The 21,038-nt window shown below is 35.2% G+C and overlaps 1 protein-coding gene across 3 annotated transcripts in view; it reads right to left on the bottom strand.

Moving 5' to 3' along the window:
- The window catches only part of Atp9b (ATPase, class II, type 9B), a 305,437-nt gene that overhangs the window by 95,688 nt on the left and 188,711 nt on the right, over positions 1–21,038 (bottom strand). For all 3 annotated transcript variants that reach the window (XM_005373105.2, XM_005373106.2, XM_005373107.2), the window contains exon 13: positions 6,794–6,936. In XM_005373105.2, the coding sequence (XP_005373162.1) occupies positions 6,794–6,936 (143 nt within the window). The remainder of the gene's footprint in view (positions 1–6,793; positions 6,937–21,038) is intronic.

Raw genomic sequence — 21,038 nt, 5'->3', positions numbered from 1 at the left:
TTCTGGGAATTTTCCTATTTCCCAGGTTTCCATTATAAAAGCACCACTGACTTCTCTTAGAATTGAGTGTGTGCAGTGTAAGTGTGTATGAATATTAAGTACTGCTTTTGTTTCGATACATCTTACCTTTTATTTTCATGGGTGTCTCTCACCACACAGTGTTTTTTGGGTCTTCTAATTTTGTGTTTCTTGTAGTTAACTGGATTCAAATTTTCTATATCTTTTCTCACTTCTATTTATGTTTCCTAAGGCAGGGATAGAGCTCATTGGTGTAGCACCTGCCTGGCAAGGGCAAGGTCCTGAGTTTGATTCCCCGTACAAAAAAAAAAAGTCTATCTTTATGCTTCCTTCCCTTTTCTTCTCTCTTTCCTATCCCTCACACAACCTCTCAAAAGTATTATCATTGAAATGTATCTTTTTCACTTTCTATTTTTTACTTTTTCCTTTTAAATATTTTTCCTTTTATTTCCTAGTCTAACCTACATTACTATTCCTTTGTCTTCTTGGATTTGTGAAAGAGCAGAAAACTTTTTAAAAGAAATAGAAGTTATAAAAAAGAGAAATTCTGGAAAAGAAAATTCAATAGGTTAACTGAAAGTCTTAGAAGAAGCAATATCAGGAGTTGAAAACAAGACTGACATAGCAGACTATTCAGTCAGTAATATTGAAAATAACAACAGCAACAGCAAATAATCAAAAAATCACCTAAGAGCTCCTAGATAACTCTAAAAGAACAAAGTTTAGAATCACTGGACTGGACAAGGTTATCAAAGTAGAGACTAATGGCATAAAAATATTTATTTACTGAAATTATTTCAGAAAATTCCCAAATCTGGGAAATGTGGTACACAGTAAAGGAAACATTAGAACCCCAGCAGACATGATGAGAAAGTAGTATCTCCAAGATACATCACACTCAACACAGCAGAAACTCAGAACAAAGAAAGAACACTGAAAGCTGCTGGAAAGAAGTGCCAAATCACTTATGAGAATAAACCCATCAGAATAACATTGGATTTCTCAACAGAAACCTTAAAGGCCAGGAGGGTTACAGTGAAGTTTTTCATGCCCTATATGAAAATAACTGTCAAACCAGATTACTATATTCTGTAAAACTATCCTTCAAAATCAAAGGAAAAATAAAGACCTACTTCCATGATAAGGACAAAAAAAACTCAAGACTACCATGCTAGAACTGCACAAAATACTTATGGGTTAATGAAGAGGACATTATTATCCATGATGCCAACAGAAAGAATAAAACTCTCTGGAAGAGTAAACAAACAAGAAACAAAAATGAATGAAGCACTGGAAAAACGTAATAGCAGAAATGAGTATATACCTTTCAATAATAATAATATTCATATAACTTGTCTTAATGGTCTGAATTAAAGGTCATGGACTGGTGTATTTTAACAAAAAGCAAGACTCATCTATGTTTCTTATAAGAGACATCTCACCCACAAAGTCATACACACGCTGAAATGATAACCCAAGCACTGGAGCCCCAAAGCAAGCAGGAATAGTTACACTTACATCTGACAAAATTGACTTCAAACCAAAACTGGGCAGAAGACATAAGGTGCTTACACTGGTGAAGAGAATAATGTTCTAAGAAGAGATAACAACTGTAAATATATATATATGCTAAATGCTGGTAAAACCAATTTCATAGAACAAACACACTTATATAAGGGGAAAACACACCAACAAAATCATGGGGAGGGCTTCAACATCTCACTCTCATGAACAGGTGCAAACCAAACCAAAAATGAAAAAAAGAAGAAAAAAAAGAAAAGGAAAAGAAATATCAGTGTCAAATGACATCACACAGGAAATGGATTTAGTAAATATCTAGTGCTTCATCTTACAAGAGCAGAACACATTCCTAGTAGCAGCCCATGGAACTTTCTTCAAAATGGGTCATATTTTAGGCCATAAAACAAGTCTCACTAAATATATAAAACCTGAAATAATCTCATACGTTCTACTGGATCACAATGGAATAAAACCAGAAATCACAGCAAAGAAACCACAGGAAGAAAGCATACTAGCAATGCAGATCAATTAATACACACTTTAAAAATTACTAAAAACAAACAATAATGAAAACATATCAGAATGTATAGGAAATGAAACCAATTCTAAGAGGAAAGTTTACAGATATGACTGCCTAGTTAAAAAAAGAGTGACTCTGAATAATTACCTAATGATACACCTCCAGGTTCTAACAACACAAGAACAATACAAACCCAAAATCAGTAGAAGAAAAATAATAAAGATTAGATCAAAAATTAAGACTAAAAAGAAATAAAATGGATCACTGGATCAAAGAATGGTTCTTTAAAAAGACAAACAAGATTGATAAACCTTTAGACAGAGAGGAGTCACATTAATAAAATCATGAATAAAAAAGGTAAAATTACAACAGACATCACTAAAATCAAGAGGATTAGAAATTATTTTGAAAGTATACATCCCAATAGATCAGAGAATGTTCAAGAAATAGATAAATTACTAGATACATATGACTTACAAAATTGAAACAAGGAGACATAAAACACCCAAACAGAACAATAAAGACCACTGAAATTGATGCAGTAATAAAAGCTCTACCAACTAAGAAAAGCTCAGGACCTAACTGATTTGCCACTGATTTTTACCAGATCTCTGAAGAACTAATACCAATGATTAATGCTCCTCAAATTTTTCCACATAATTGAAAGGGAAGGGATACTTCCAAACTCTTTCTAAGAGACCAGCGTTACCCTGATACTAAAACCAAATAAGAACTCAACAAAAAAGGAAAACTTTAGGCCAATATCCTTGATGGACATAGATGCAAAAATCTCAGTAAAATTCTTGTAGATTTCAGTAACTCATTGAACAGCTCATACACAATAACCAAGTCAGTTTTACACCAGGGCTGCAAGGATGATCCAACACATACATACAAATTAATAAATAAAATACACCATACAAATAGAATCAAGTATAAAAATCATATGATCATCTCAATACATACAGAAAAAGCTTTTCAGAAAATTCAGTATGATTTTCACGCTAAAAGCAAATAGACAAATGAGCACAACTCCCTTGCAAAACAACTCTGTTCTAGTTATTTTCTAGTTGTTGGGACAAAGTAGCCAACACTCACAAGTTATAGGAGGGCACGTTTGCTTTGGCTCACTTTGTAGTCGATGCAGTCTATAGTTGGCTGGCTCTAAGGCAGGGCAGCATAGCAGAGAGAAGTAGCAGAGGGCTGGAGGAAGTGAGAGATCAAGGGAGAAGGGAAGGACATATACCCTTCCAGATCATGTGCCCAGTGACCCCACCTCCTCCAACCAAGCTTCACCTCTGAATATCACAGACAGCTATAAACTCACTGGTGAACTAATTCCCTGATGAGTACCACACACCCATGATACAAAAACCTCCCAAAAGCTCCATATATGAGTGTGTGAGGCTTTGGGGTTAGAGGTAGGTAAAAACTGTAACAACCTCTGAAGAAAATAGGTATACAAGGTTATTACCTCAAATTGATACAAGTCATATTAACCAGCATCATACTGAATGGGGAAAAACTGCAAGCACTTTCTATATAATAAGAACAAAAACTAAGTGTCTATCCTCACCACTTGCATTCAGTGTTGTACCTTCAACTTTAACCAGAGCAATCAGGCAAGAGAGAGAAAGAAAAATAATACCCTGTTGGGGATCACAAATTCCCAACGGCTAATTTTGCATACTTCCCCAAGGGATAAACAGAGACTTGGAATTATCTATATCATCCTTTTGAGATTTCCCATTATCTTTTCAGGGTTGGGCCATCCTCTCTCACCCACTAAGATAAACCTAAGACCACGAAGATTAAAAATCACTCCAGAGAAAGACCCTTCTTAGCATAAGATCACCTCTACCCTCTGAATCATCAAATAATCCCCTCCTCAAATCCTTTTCTTGATCAATAAATGCTGAGGTTCTGGCTGCCATGTGGCCTTTTGTTTCTTGTGAACAACAGATCAATCCTGGATCCTCGCTGTCCTGCCATTCATTCTTTCTTTCTCTTCTCTCTCTCTCTCTCTCTCTCCTCTCTCTCTCTCTCTCTCTCTCTCTCTCTCTCTCTCTCTCTCTCTCGCTCTCTCGCTCTTTCTCTCTCTCCTCTCTCTCCCTTCTCTCTCTCTCCCTCTCCCCTCTCCCCCCACCCCTCTCTCCTGTGCCATAACACCAGGCAGGAGCTTGGAGACTCACGGGGTCCCCGATAATACCCCACATAAATAGAACTGAAGATTAAAATCACATGGTCATTTCTAACAGATGCAGAAAAAAACTTTGACAAAATCCAGCATCTTTTCATAATAAAAATTTAGAAGAAGCTTAAACTGATAAAAGACATCACTTTTTCTAATTTTAGGAAAAAACAAAGGTACCCACTTTTACTACTCCTACTCAATACACTACTTGAATCTTTAGTCAGAGAAATCAGGCAAGAAAAAAGAAAGAAAAGGAATATAAATAAGAATGAAAAAAGTAAAATTACCCCTTTTTGCAGGTGATATGCTTCCTTATATAGAAGACCCAAAAAACACTAGAAAACTTTTAGATCTGATAAATTCAGCAAAGTGGCAGGATACAAACTCAAAGCATGAAAATCAATATCATACACATACACCAATAATGACCCTGCCAAGAAAGAAGTTAGGAAAACAGTTCCATTCACAATAGTTTAAAAAATACTTAAATACTTGAAATCAACCTAATTAGGAAGATAAAGACCTTTATCTTAAAAATTACAAAATTCTTGTGAAAGAACTTGAAGAGGACCATAGAAAATGAAAAGGCATCCTTTGTTCTTAAATCAGAAGAACTAACATCATGAAAATGACAGTATTACCAAAAGAGCCTATAGATTTTAATGTAATCCCTATGAAAATACTAACAATATTCTTCACAGAACTAGAAAAAACTCTAAAATTCATATGAGATAAGAAAGACTCAGAATAGGCAAAGAAATTCTGAGCAAAAATAGTAAAGCTGGAGATATCACAATCCTGGATTTCAAGTATACTGCAAAATTATAGTAATAAAAACAAAATGGCACTGGCACAAAAACAGACATGTAGGCTAGTGGAATACAAGAGGACAGGGAATTAACCACATGCACCTACAGCCATATGATTTTGACAAAGGGACCAAAAACATACAATGGAGAAAAGTGCTTTAACAAATGCTATTGGGAAAACTGAATATCCTCGAAGACTATTTGTTTCCCTGTTTGAAATAAAATAAAAATGGATAAAAAACTTAGATATAACAACAAAAACTTTGAGACTGCTAAAACATAGGGGGAACACCTGAAGCCACAGGCATTGGCAAAGACTTCCTGAATAGGACTACAATAGCACAGAACATAGTATCAAGAACCAAGGAATGTGACTGCATTAAATTAAAAAGCTTTGTCCAGTGCAAGATACAATCAAAAGAGAGAAATACCAACCTACAGAATGGGAGAAAGTTCTTGATTGCTAGTCTTCTGATAGAGGATTATTATTTAGAACATATAAAATACTCAAACAAAACAAAACATAACAAAAAAAAACAAACCTAGCATCCCAGCAAATGAGCTGAGCAGACACTTCCGAAAAGAAATACACAGACAGACAGATGGACTGACCAATCAAGGGCACCAATAGTGTATGAAAAAATGTTCAGCATCTTTAGTCATTAGGGAAATGCAACTCAAAACAACATAGGTTCCGCCTTATCTTGGTGCTACGGTTTGGATTGAGAATGTCCCCCAAAGGCCTCAGGTGCTCACAGGTGGGGCTTCTCAAAGGTAACTATCGTGGGGGGAGTTATATAACTGACTTGCTTGTAGGAGGTGGATATGCTTGAAGATGGGGGTCACACAGGGGCATGACCTGGAACCTTTCCCAGTTTCTCCCTTACTGCTCTCTACTTTTTGGCTGCCCTGATGTGAACAGCTTTCATCCACTATGCCTCTCTGCTACATCCTTCTGCTACAGGTAGAATTTTTCTAATATTAACCATTAAATTCAATGTTGAATTCTGAGCCATATTTTATCATGTCATATTTTATTTTTACCTATAGTTCATTAATAATTACTAGGGATTTAAATCAAAATTCAATAAATTGTGGAATATTAACCTTACATGTGGTTTTATCACATACAACTTATATTTATTTGTCTTTTATTTAGTAAGCTATGGACTGATAAGAGTGCTGAAAAGAGAAAAAGTCTGAAATAAGAATAAATAGAATTTTGGGTACAGACCTATAAAGTGGTACAAACAGTTTGTAGTGAAATCATAAGGAGACTGTTACTTAAAATACCAATTTACATATTTAATTGTGTTCTTATAGCTCACAAGTATCATTCTATACTAAATAACATGCATTTTTTCTTACATTCTATACTAAATAACTTGCTTCTCTTAAGAAGCAACCAGACAGATAATATAAAAGCAGTTGAGAAAAAAATCCTGTAAGATGTAGAAAATTCACAGTACAGCAACGTTACTTAAAGGCCCAAGAACTTACTTAACATTTCACTAGCTCTGAGAATACTGTACCTATTAAGTGAGGAAGATTAACTTATATGAATAAATATATCAAAGGTAGAGTCTGGAAAATTCTAAATATAAATTCAACATTCTGTTATTAATACCCACAAATATATACATCTACAAACAAGTCCATGCACAACCAGGATTATTTCTGATTTGATATTATCTGGTACATTCAACAGCAAACACAGACTGTGAACAGTACCTGTTTTGTCTGTCAGTAAGTATACCAGGCGCCCCAGTTCCTCTGGTATGGTGCTGGTCCGAACAACTGTACCAGGAATATTCTCATCTTTCATGATCATCCATCCATATGCTGCTTTGCCCATGTCCAAGTTTACACGCAAACTGCCAAGTAAAACCATCATAGTGAGCTATAAGAAAGCTATAAGAAAACAATAAACAATCCATGCTCCTGGTTACATGTGAACATATTTACATGTATTCTAATTTTCAGGGAAGAAAATAGCTTCAGACTTTAAAATAAATGAATTTGTGGGCACTTCAATTAGCTAATCCTTTCATATCCCAGGAGAGAGTACACATATTTACGTAAATCAAGTAGTGACTACTGCAAATAAATATGTGCAAGAGATGTTTATCCACTTGTTTCACCATTATTAACTGAATGCCTCCTCTGTTCCTGGTACTAAATTGTAAAACACAAGAATAAGATATGATAGGACCAATACAAAGGAATATCTTCCTATGCTCTCAGTTTTTGGTTATTTTAAATATTATGTATTTTAAAGCTGCATACTAAAACTGCAATTTTAAACACATAATTGTACACCATACCTGGGACAATTCTGCATGGAAGTAGGCAATCAAATACATTAAATTCTAATTAACTCTATCAAGAAAATAACAGATAGGATGTACCTAAATCATGGAGTGTTATTGCTAAGGATGAACAAATTCTAACCCACCAAAATGGTAATTTGTGTGGTTTGACCTATTAATAAACACACACTTGAAAAACAACCTTTAGGAATCAGTAAGTAAAGAAAATGTGTAAGTTAAAGAATGTTTAACAGTAACCTGATTCATCTATCCATAAAGTTCACATTTTAAAAATCATATGAACTATGTATACTACTTGGAAGGAAAATCTGTAAGTAATAATTGTATACTAGTTGGAAGGAAAATCTTTAAGTAATAATTAACACATATATCTTTCCAGCCAGTAACTCATCATCTTTTGGCTCCTTATAATTCTATCAGAGTAGTGAAAAGAAATTAGGGAAAGACAATTAACACAAAGTAAAGGTTTGCGATATAAAGATAATAAATACAAAGTAAAGATTCAATATGATGCTCTAGTGAGGACCAGTGGCCTTCTGGCATCCTGGAGTTATGCCAGAAATCTTCAACCCAGAGCCACTATACATATATGCAACCCAAATCTCTGTGCCTTGGTGTCTACATTACATCTACGCTACACGAAACTTCTCTTTCAGCTGTGAGAAGTCAATTTTTGTACCTTGAGCACAGTCCCACAATGCAAGAAAGGTTCAAGAAACATGAGAGATGTCCCTGCCGAAGGTTGTGAAATCTCAAGACTGCCGAGTATGGGTTTAAGACAAAGGGGATTTGAAGAAGGAAAAAGAATATTTTTATGTAGACTCTGCTTTGATTAGTGCTTTGAAGGAGTCACTATGAATCAGAAAAACAAAAGCCACAGGTTGCTTGGATGAAACAAACAAACCCAACTGGGATGGACAAAAGCAGATGAGGCAGCCAGTGAGTGAGCACAGAGCAGAGAGGCATGGCAGGGGATGGAACACCTAGCTTTTCATAGCTCCGATTCTGTGGCTCAAAGAGCTGTACTTTGGAAAAATATTACAGTTTCTCCATGTGTTGTGTTCTTTTGGATTTTATTCATTTTATTTTAAAAAATGTCAGCCTGCAAGAGGGTATGGGTAGTGGATACCCATAAACTGGGTATTTGCCCATGTCCAATGGGCTTCCACTGGGCTCAGGGTAGTGGATACCACTGGGCTCAGGGTAGTGGATACCAAAGAAGCATCTCCAAGTTTTTTCTTCATGAGCAATTTATGGTTTAATAAAATAATTTCTGTTGTTCAAGAGTTACAGGAATGTATTACTTTGTGGAATATCAAATCATAAATAATTACCACTGGAGCATTTTCGGTTGAATACACAAAGTCTTCAAAGATTGTACAAAGCTGCTAGTAGAAAAGAGGAGAGAGAGAGCACCCTCAGGGGTTATAGTAAAAAGAATGACCATAAAACACAAGTTCACAGTGTACCAGTGAAAATCATCTTTGGCAAAGTAAAATGTATCTTTCCCTGACTAAGACCATAATATTTCACAGGGAATATTCAGTTCACATGAACCATGATTCATATTATGCATCAGATCAAATGCTCAGGAAGTAATATGGTTTTTAATGTTAAAAATATCTACCTGGTAAAATTTCAAATGCTAATTGGCACAGTAATTATCATCATTGCACTGAATATTTTAGAAATGCCTTACTTTACACAATTTTAAAACCCAAATCTCTACCTAACTGTAAAGCATCACAAAAAACACAGATACCAAGCCTGTTGTTTTGCTAAGGATTAGAAAAATAGATTACAAGGTAGTAGATGATAGATACATTTTAAGTTCACTATATTGCTGATTTAGCAACTATGAAACTGTTACCAATAGGCTTATCTCAGGACAATGTAAGTTATTTGTATTTTAGATGGTTAACTAAACTGGGAGGCTATTATGACTTTTATCACTATGTAATAAGAAACTTGAATAATCTTGAATAAATAGTGTGTTTAAGGATGGTACAACTAGGAACGTTTATTAATCTTTTATGCTAAAGTAAGAAAATATGAGGTAAGTTTTGCAACCTAAGAATGCTTTATGATAGTTCTTGTTATCCAAACAACCTAATCCTACAACTACCAAAATATCTTCAGGAGCTAACTTGGACTCTGAATAAATCTGAAGTGCATTTTCCTAAAATAAGCACTATGATACCCACCCCTAAGCCCCAGGATCCTCCTATATTTAAGCTCTAATTTGTTACAATTAAACCTCACTACTTATCACTGCCAGGTGAGCTCAGTTCTCACATGCTTCTCCTCAGGGAACAAATCTACCTGAAATAATTCACATGCAAATTCTCACATGAGGAAAAAAAAACCATCATTTTAATCAGAAGTTTTATCAAAAGTATTCAAGATCTTTTCCTACAAATATTAAGTCAGAAAGGACACAGAGGCCATTTATCTGAAAATTTTCTAAACGTTTCCATTTTTCATAATGCACCATGGATGTGAACTGCCTAGTGTGACCATGTGAAGACAATGCTTTAATCTCGAGGATCAGTCCACTCCTTGTGGACTTCACACTCATACACAATGCTGTCTACAGAACATCTGAAGTTAGATGGATCAAACACCTTTAAATGAACATATGAACAACAGAAGATAACACATCCATTTCTTTCCCTTCCTGGTCAAACAAAATGAAAACAAAACAAATTTATTTCGCCTCCATGAGGACAAAATTTCCCAATCTCAAGTGTCATGATTCACCATTGCTTCAGCCAGACATGAGAAAGTATACCAGGCTCCCTTTTCCTTTTATATCTATATTCAAATGGTCATGAACATCTGCCAAGCCAACTTCCTAAATTCTCGTACAACTGCCTTCTATGTCCCTAGGGTGGACCCAAAGATAACAGAGCTCTATAGGCTTTATACTAGGTATGATTTGAACTGACTCCTAATTATGACATGTGCTACTCCCCATGATTTCAGATTTGCTCTTTCTGGGCCTCAAATTTATTGTACTATTAGGCAGGTAATGATAAGGACTAGCAGTGATGCAAAAGCTGGGTGACTGCAAATTACTCCAGTAAGTGAGCACTGGTCTTAACCATCAGCAAAATTTCTACAGAAAAGACAGCCCTTGAGCTATGATGGAAAGGTCAGGAGTACTTTTGTACAGAACTTCAAAAGAGGCAGTGGACAGCAAAGCTCAGAATTCAGAAGGTATATCAGGTATATCAACCATGCATGCACACATATACTACATGTGAAATATAACTGCAACAGAGGTGGAGGCATCCTGAATATGCTATGAGTTCTACTTGGTGTGTAACAGGTGTAAGGATAAACAAATGTGGTCTTGGGTTCTAAGGCACAGAAAAGCCTATAAATAAAATTTTATACCACATTATAAATTTCTATGCAAGTGTGGGAGGACTGAGGGTTTGAAATGAATCAGTAAAAGTAAATAGAGCATCCATGTTCAAGATGGGCCAAGCCACAGACAAGCAAGGCAGTCGGATGGCTTCCCAGGCAGTGAGGATGACCCAGGACCAAGCACCTGTGGCTGCCTATGGAGTTGTGAGGACCCAGTGCATTCCAGTGTGTCAGGAGATAGTGCCAACTCACGTGGGTTTTCAGATAGATGCCAACATCCACCTTCTGCCTAGATTGACACCAGCCTACTTTCATTGATCACAGGATACACAGTACTTGACAACTTCTCCAGCACTGAAGATTGTTTCTGGCTTTCATGTGCATGAAACAGAATAGTTTCCAGAGTGGACTATGACTGGACTTTGGAGATAAATGTAGTTTCATTTTCTAGCTGATCCTGAGGATACTATTTGAAAGAGCACTCTGACTGATTCAGAATGAGCCAAAATTAGAAACTTAAGAATGGGAAAGGTGCATACCAAAATACATACTATATATGACAAACAATTACACAAACACAGGTACCAACCTGAAAGCACCAACAAAATTACTTTTCAAAACCATTTCACTATTAACTATATAAAATTAGGGTAAATTCATGATGAATGAGCAAATATTAGGAAGTACAAAGAAGAAAAAAAAGTAAATGAATATTAAATTTCTCAGTATGAATAAGAATGGTCACAAGCTGCTTCCTGACTGATCACTTTCATGTTGCTGAGACAGAATACGAAACACCCACAATGTAAAGGAGAGGTTTTGGTTAGCTTACAGTTTGCAGAGGTTTCAGTCCATAGTCATCTGGCACCAAGGAAGGGCAGCATGGCAGAAGGACATGGCAGACAAGAAGCACAGAGAATCAAGGGAGGAGCCAGGGAAGGAGACCTGCTTCTTCTGACCAGACCTCACCTCCTAACAGCACCCTATTTCCAAAAGCCCAGCCAATGATAACATGAAGCTTTAGGGGGATATCTAGATATAAACCATAAAAACTGGTAACTGAAGAAATCAAGGTTGGAGCATGCATTTGATAAAATACTAAAAGTAATAAGTTTTAAGACAGTCTATAATTTTGAAAGATAAAACGTATTGTGTATAACATTAAGAAATATGTGTATGTACATACACACTGGTGCTATACAGAATATATATCAGCTGTACGTAAACAACACTCTGTGCTATACAGAATATATATGCCTCAACTCAATACACATACTGTTGCTATATGGTCTATATATGTGACATACATGTACAATTGCTATATAGAATACACACATGTATATAAACACATTCTGTTGCTATACATGTCACAAATATAAAACACTCTTGCTATACAAAATACACACATCACATGTATATAAACACACACTGATACAATTCAAAACATGCATGTAATATAAGTAATACATGTAAAAATATACATTGTTAGAATACAAAATACGTCACAATAAACACATGCACACAAGAATGCAGGTGTGTGGTAAACATTTTATATCAATATTGTGAAGGGAATAAATATTCCCATGAAAAGACTAGCATTTCTTTTGGATCAAAAATAAATACTAATTAATATAATTTAAGAGATATACCTTAAAATAAAATGTCTCCAAAAGAGTAAGAATCATGACATGGTGAAAATAAACGAGAAAAACAACCCAAAGAAGCATGTGGTAGCTGTGTTAAAATCTTAACAACAAGCTAACTAGGCAAAAGGGACAGAAAAAAGAACACACCTCAGAGGAGAGAGCTGGAAGGCAGCCAGAAACCTTGTTGGTGGTCACAGGTACAGGTACATAACTCCCTCTGAGGGATGGGCAAGGGTTTTAAGATTAGTCAGTCAATTCACAGTACAACAAAAAGCGGTTCTGGGGGAGGTAGGTGCATTCGCAGAACTTCTCCAGAGCTAGCTGAAAGCTAGCTGAAAGTAATCATTTTTTGTATGATTAAGTGAGTCAGTCACAGCCTGTAGTAACATATATGTAACCAGGTGAGGCTGGCCTAGCAGAGAATGAAGTAATACTGAGAGGAAGACAGTATCCACAGATGGAAAACAAACGCCTATGGGTACTATGAGTCCCATGCTCTAACCATGCTCAAAGGAAGTTGCTTTTGGGCTTCCCAGTACCTGCTTGGCACAATGATAAACTGTCCTACTGGCTTATAACCAATAAACTTACAAACTGCACCTATAAATCTTTCATGTAAAAAATATCATAACTAAACTAAAAGGCAAATGATGTAGTTAATATATTGGTATACTAATTTTTATATGCATTAAAATCCAACACAGACTGATACAAGAAGATGAATACAACAAGAGGCAATGGACAAAGGGTAAGAGGGAGCAAAGGCATGTTCTTGTGTGTTATTTTATGTACAGTGTTAGAACTTGAAGGACACACTTTAAGATATCCAGTAGGGATCTGCAGATAGCCTGAAACTGTGGCTAGTACCAAGTCCTAAGTATGTTACATCTTTTTCCTATACATACATTATAAAGTTTAATTTATAAATTAGGCACAGTAAGATATTAACAATAACAATAAAATAGAATAATTATACCAACGTACTACACTAAAAGTTACACAAATGTCTTTCAAAATATTGTATCATTTATTTTATTATTTTTTTATCATTTATTATTTTTGGAAAATGGTTGATCATGGTTAAGTGAAACTGTAGCAAGTGAAACTGCAATAAAGGACTGTTGAACAACTTTATCACATGAGGAAAGAGCTGAGAAAACTAAAGGTAGGCAGGTTAAGAGTCCTGTCCTAGGACACAACAGAAGGTATCCACAAAAGAATGCAAATTCCTAAGATTCCAATCCATAACCATGCAGAGCCTGAGAATTTAGCCTCTAAGCCAATGATGGTCAACCTTTTAGAGATCAAGAGATAGAGAGAGCAAGTGCCCAAACTGCAACCCAAAAACCATTTACTTACTGCAAAGTCCAATGCTGCAGTTAAACCTGAATAATGAGGTTTTAGTTTAGAAAAAACAACTCATGCATTAAAGGAAAAACAGTAACAGAGCTTTCAATGATATAAACAGCCTGCTGTGGCACATGTGCCATATGTTCGCCACCACTACTAAGCTATGTACTAAGTCTCATGGATCAATTATAGTAGTTTTGAACTGCTAAAACTTCTTATTTTTAAAATAGTTTAGAACTCACAAGAAGTTCCAAGAATAGGACAGAGAGAGCTCCCGTGCATGAGTCTTGTTCTAAAGAAGCAATCATATATCTATCAAAGCAGGGAACTGACTGGCACAACAACTAAACTCAGATGTTATTTGGGCTTCACTAAACTTTTAGTTTTAGTATCCCAGAAATAAATTCATGAAGTCATAACATCAATTATCTGAGGACATGCCCTCATGTAATCCCAAGGTTGTCACATACTTTCAGCACCTATCTATGGAAACTGATCTGTTCTCTGTCATGAGAATTTTATAAATTCAAGAACACCACATGAAGTAATCATACAGAATGGAATCTTTGGCAATTAAGTTTTTACACTCAGCATGATGCTTACTATGATTTGCGTCTGGATCCTCTCAAAATTTCATGTTGAATCTGGTCCCCAATGGAATACTATTAAGTGACAGGGCCTTCAAAAGTGAGTAGTCCCTGAAGTCAGAATCCTCATGTACGCACGCTTATCAAAGGGCATGAGGGGGCTAACTGATGCCCTTTCTGCTTTGTGCTCTTCTGTCTCCCACTACGTAAGAACACATCATTTGTTTCTTCCAAAGGATACATCAAGAGTTCCATTTTGAAAGTAGAGAGGAGCCCTAAACAGACAGTGAATCTCCTTGCACACTGATCTTGGATTTCCCAGTCTCCAGGACAGTGAGAAGTAAATTTCTGTTCTGTATAAACTACCAGTGTTGTGCATTCTGTGACAGCAGTATAAACAGACTAAGACAATGCTCAAGTTGTGGCATATATTAATAGCTCCATTTCCTTTTGCTGATGGGCAGTAATTACATATACCACAATTTATTGGGTGACTTTTTAAAAAGTTGGCATTTTCCTTGTTTTGTATGCTACAGATGTACTCTGTCATTAAAAGAAAGCTTCCTACATATTCAAAGATAAAGCATGTCATATTCCGGACCTTAAAATTTTGACTTCTAGCTAGGTGTGGTGGTATATGTCTATAATTCCAGTGTTATGCTTTGTGTCTGGATGTTCCCCCATAGCCTCATGTGATAATGGGGGTCAGGGTTTTCAGAGGTGGCTGAATCTAGAGTTTGTGATTGGTTCACTGTCTAGTGCTGGGTTTGGGGGTGTGAGTAGTACACCCGCCCTAGGGTGGGGCAGCCTGCATATAATGTAAGGGAGAGAAAGGCTTGTCTCCCTCTCTCTCCTCTCCTGTTGCTTTGGTATCTTCCTCCACCATGAACTGTTGCCCTTTGCCATGACACCCTGTCTTGGAGCCAGCTGATGAAGGACTGAAACCTCTACAAACTACAAGCTAAATATATACCTTTCTTTCCTTAACTTTGGGTGTTGGGGTATTTTGTCTCAGCAATAAGACACCCAGCACTCCAGAGGCTGAGGCAAGAGGATTGGAATGAATTTGAGGTCAGCCTGGGCTACTTAGTGAGTTCAAGGTCAGCTTGAACTAGATAGCAAGACCTTGTCTTAAAAAACAACATAAACAACAACAACAACAACAAAAACTGCCATGGAAAGTGTTGCCATGGAAATTACTCAGAAGTTTGTATTCAAATTTGTATAACTTCCTTTACATAAATATCCAGGAAATGTTTGTGATACCGTGGGAAATGAATGACAAGCTATTTTATTTGAGTCAATGTTCACAATGGAAAGTAATAAAAATACTGTAAAAATACTCTTAAAAATTTTAACAGGAGTGGGGCGTGGTGGCACACAACTATAATTTCAGTACTGGGGAGGCTGAAGCAGAAGGATCACTGTGAGTTTGAGGCCCGCCTGGGCTACAAAGTGAGTTCAAGGCCAGCCTGTACTGCACAGTGAAACCCTGTCTCAAAAAGGCAAAAAGAAATTATTTTTTAAAGAGGAATAAAGCACTTACTAGGCAATGAGGAATTTCTATGCTAAATATAAAGAGAAAACATGGATAATGAAATTTAAGTGATCAGAAAATCTCTACCCTGAGATCTCATGCCAATCCCCACAAATTATAGCTTTCTTTGCAATTGACCACCTAGGTAAGGAAGCAGAAATTAAAGCTCAGACCATCATAAGGTCAAAGGTCTAACAAAAACCCCTCTGCAATAAGTTGGAACCATGAAAGGCAATAGTCCCAAAGTAAGGGAGAATTAGAAGCCAAATAAGCCTTCATGTGGAGTTGAAGTCAGGTTCACATTTCCTAAATAATTCAGTGACTCTAATTTTTAATCTTGGAAATATACCCCAAGGTAAGGGGTGCCTCAAAGTACACAACAGAAGCATGTGTGGAATAATCTGAACTGCTTTGTATAATTATTTTTCAAATAAAAACAAAACTCTACCAACACAATCACCTCCACGACCCAGGACACAATAAAGAAACACTGTGAAAAAGAGCCAGATTAAGAAAATTCAATAGAAAGATAGAGATATCAGACATTATATTTTATTTATTTATTTACTTTTGGTTTTTTTCCAGTACCGGGAATTGAACTCACCACCTTGCACTTGCCAGGCAGGCACTGTGCCACTGAGCTAAATCCCCAGCCCCTAAGATATCAGACATTATAAGTTACGGGTGGAGACCATGGAACAACTGGAGGCATAAGAAATGCAGCATTAGAAAAGTATTTGCATGGAATAAGAACTACTTAAATAAAATAATCAATATAATAAAGGAGCCAAATAGAATTTTAAATGAAAAATATCAATTATTGCAGAAATGAATTAGTTTAACAGCTGCTTAGACACAGCCAAAAATGGAACTGATGACCTGGAAGACAGGCGGGTATGAATGACAGATTTCAACAAGTCAGGAATAATGATTTTAGGGAGGGGGATGTAGCTTAGGGCACAGCACTTTCCTAACATGTACAAGGCCCTAGGTTCAATCCCCAGCACTGCATTAAAAAAAAAAAAAAAGATTTTAACTTCTAGGATAACTACTGAAAGAACAGAAACTTCTTACATAAACTCTAAGCTACTAGGCAAAAAATAATACACACTACATAAAATGGCAAGAAAAGAGAAACATAAGTAAGTTATAATGAAAGCACCAAACAACAGATTTAAACTAAAACTGTGACAGCACTACAATAATTATATATACACTAAATACTCCAGTAAAAAATTATTAGAGTAGATAAAACAAATTTAATGTTAATCACAAGGGATGCAAAAATAAATATACAGAGAAACTGAAAGCAAAAAGATTTACCAAGTAAATTAAAGATAGTTGGTATAACTGCCATACTGACACAAAACAAAGTCGAATTTAATGCAACAAGGTTTAAAGGGAGTCATTTGATAAGGAGAAAATGCTTCAGGAATAGATAGCAAGTGAAATGTGCATGGATTTAGAGCTAAAGCCACAAAAAAAATATAATATCAAAAATGGACAGAATCACAGGACATTTTCTAACACTGAAGGGAGATTTTTAACACGAGGTCTAGCAACTGTTAGACAAGAAAGGGAAAAAACCTACGTAGGCAGAGAAAACCAAAAAACATGACTGAAAGTCTTGACTTAATCCCACAGCTGGGATTAAGGTTCCACTACAGTTAGAATCACAGCTGCTTTCAAGCACAGACATGATGATTCTAAACACAGATTAAACATCGCAATCTAAAATTAGTCTCACAAATTCCACAGATCTTAAGTAAAAAAGATATATCTTCTTATAAAAAGGCAAGCTAAAATGAATGAAAATATACTTACAAATTTTAACTATGCTTGTATATTAAGAAACAAGTCTGTAATAATCCTAAGTAGAAAAAATTACATTGGAAATTTAAATTATCCATACTTTAAAAGAAATTAACACCTAAAATTTTGGGGATAAAACCAATATTATATTTACAGGGAAATGAATCAATCTGTGTGTGTGTGTGTGTGTGTGTGTATGGTACGTACGTGTGTGTGTATATACATATATATATTCATTCATAAAGAGAAAAAAATCTAAAACATAATCAATTAAGGATCTACCTCAAGAAGTTAGAAAAAGTACAAATCAAAGAAACTAAAGAGGGTAGAAAAAAATAAAGTAACATTAACAGAAAAAATATATAATATGGAAAATTAATACGGATAAGAGTGTTTTTAAAAGATTATAAAACTTGGCAAACTTCCAGAAAGACTGACCAAAATCAAAAGAAAACAGAAGAAAAATGAAAGAGAATATAGAAAAAATAAAGGGAGATTCATCAAAGTTTTCATGAGAATGCATAATCCTGATATTAAACTCCAAAAGAACACCATGAAAAGTCAGAATTACAAGTTAATTTCACTCATGTAAAGCCATACAACAATTTCATAGAAACATACAAGCAAATGGAAATTAGTAATAATAAAAAAAAAAACTAGGATACCACGATTATGTTGAGTCTTTCCACAGAAATACAAGGCAGGTATGACATTAGAAAGTGAAACAATATAAAGTCAAACATTATTATTTCCCATTTTAATGTGTTAATAAAGAAATTTACATATGAAAAATCAACAGATCTAGAAAAAATATTTTTAAAAATACATTCATAGTTTCAAAACGACTTTTACAAAACAGGAATAAACATTCTCCTTAAAATGTTAAAAGGCATGGCATACTTAAATGAGGAAGATTGAAAGTTTCACCTTTGACAATGAGAGTAAAGAAGAATTCCCATTATCATTCTTCTATTTAACAATAAACTAAATACCTTTTATAAGTAACATGGAAAAGAGATAAATGGCATAAGGAATTGAAACAAAAAAGCTGCTGTCATTATTTAAGCATGTCATATGGTTATGTAGAGAAAATTCAACTCTAGACTAATAATGAAGTCTTTACCAAAACTGATAGATTCAATCATTTTATAGAAGGAAACTGCATCTCTTTATGTTAGGAACAAAGAGATAGGAAATGGGTACTGTAGAAAAGATACAGACAATAATATTTTTAAAATATCAAGTATGTAAGAATTGCTCTACTGAGAGTTATGCAGTATGTCTACATAGAAATTTTTATTAGAGAAGGCTGAATAAAAAAAGAGATTTGTCATATTCATGGCCAAGAGGAATCAAAGTACTCTTAACACAAGGAAGAAAGGCTTATTGCAAATATTGACTTCCTATACAGGTAGATTAATTAAGACAATTTGTTATTTGGTCAGAATAGACAAACCACGGAACAAAATAGGGACCCCACAATGGCCCCTTGTCTATACACATAACTGTCACATGACAAATATAACACCATGTCACTGGGGAAGAGTCTTTTCTCCAAAGCATGCTGAAATAATCAGTATGAAATGAAAATGAAAACTATCACATACTATATTAGAAAAAAATCAGGCTGGAGAGGGGTCTCTGTGGTAGGGTACACACCATTTGCCAAAGCCCTAGGTTTGATCTCCAACACCACAGGGGAGAAATCACTTTCAACAGTCAAATGAAGAACTGTTCAGTTTTTAAAATACAGTAAGGAGGAAAACCATTTGCTTGGAATAGAGAAGGATTTTTAAAAACAGCATATAGAGTGACAACACAAGAAAAAAATTATAAATTTGATAAAATAAACTATTTTGTTTTCAAAATTTCACTACTGAGTGTAAATAGTCAAGTTACCTACTGACGATGATGCCAGCAAAACAGAACTGGAAAAGAACTGGCATTTGGAATACACAAGTAACTACCTGCACAGAGATCACACAAAGGCTTATGAAGTTCACAAAAGAGGAGATCTAAATAACCAATACACTTTAGCACAATTGTTTATAGTCTTACTATCAATCTGACAATGAAAAACTAGTTTTTACTAAGTGCTGCAGGGGATGTAGAATATTCTCTATATCAATGTTGGAATGCTACAATGGTACAGTCACTTTGAAAAACAATTTGGCATTATCTAGTCAATTTGCCAAATGCCACAATCAAGTAATCCATTCCACTGCTAGATACCTTTAAACAGGGGTGCGAACATGCAGAAGAATGCATGTTTATGAATGCTAATGGAAGCACTGCTTATAACAGCAAAAACAAGAAAGAGGGCGTGGCTAGGAAGAACCTATACTCTACCAACTGATGACGAACTCCAAAAAATAAATACAGGTAACACAAATGAATCTGTCCAGGGAATCATGTTAAACAAAAGACACGAGACGTAAAGTGAATATATCCAGTATGGTTTCAATTATATAAACTGGAAAAACAGTAATAACTAAATTATATGTTAATGTATGCAAATGTAGGTGGCAAAATTTCAAAAAGCTTATGAAAAAGCGAACCATAAGAGAAACATCTGACCATGTAACAAATATCAAAGCACCATACTGTATCTCATAAACACACAAAATTACTCGATTAAAAATAAAATTCAAAGCCACTGCATATCTGTAAATAAAACAACTAATGGTTGTTGAAGCAAACCACAATAAAAAACTTTTTAGATAAATAAAATATAAATTTTTGGTTAATTATAACTTTTTAAATTGCCAGGATAGTGATTATTTATTGCAAAGGAAGTGGAAAGAATTGTGATCAAGAAGAAACAAACAGAGGGCTTTTGGACCACATTACACTTCTTGACTCTGGGTGATTAGGATTCCCACTTTTCTTTCTCTCTGTTATATTTCACAATACAAATGTTGAAATGTTCTGTAGGAAATGTTTTAGGAAGTAAAATTATGACATACATGAAAGTATATTTTCCAAAAGAAAAGCACTCATATTCTGACCACTGTATATATTAACTTATTTACCTCTTCCAAATTACTGAATTTTTAAGTTATTCTAAAATCTGGGTTTAGTCTATCATTTAACAATTAATATGAGAATTGACAGTCAATTATAAAACATAAAAAGTGAATAATGAAATAATATTTAAAAGGTAACAAGCAAAAAAAGATGTGTGTAACTTACATAGCTGCTTTTAACGTTTTACACCAGAGCTGTTTTATTTCAGAAAACAAATGAGGGGCTGGGGATTTAGCTCAGCGGCAAAGCGCCTGCCTGGCAAGCGCAAGGTCGTGAGTTCAGTTCCCGGTACCGGAGAAAAACCAAAACAAAAAA

This window comes from Chinchilla lanigera, unplaced genomic scaffold, assembly GCF_000276665.1.
Source record: "Chinchilla lanigera isolate Chin_1 unplaced genomic scaffold, ChiLan1.0 scaffold00001, whole genome shotgun sequence".
Classification (NCBI taxonomy): Eukaryota; Metazoa; Chordata; class Mammalia; order Rodentia; family Chinchillidae; genus Chinchilla; species Chinchilla lanigera.
The sequence above is the reverse complement of the archived record's forward strand: the minus strand, read 5'-3'. Positions and strand labels throughout refer to the sequence as shown.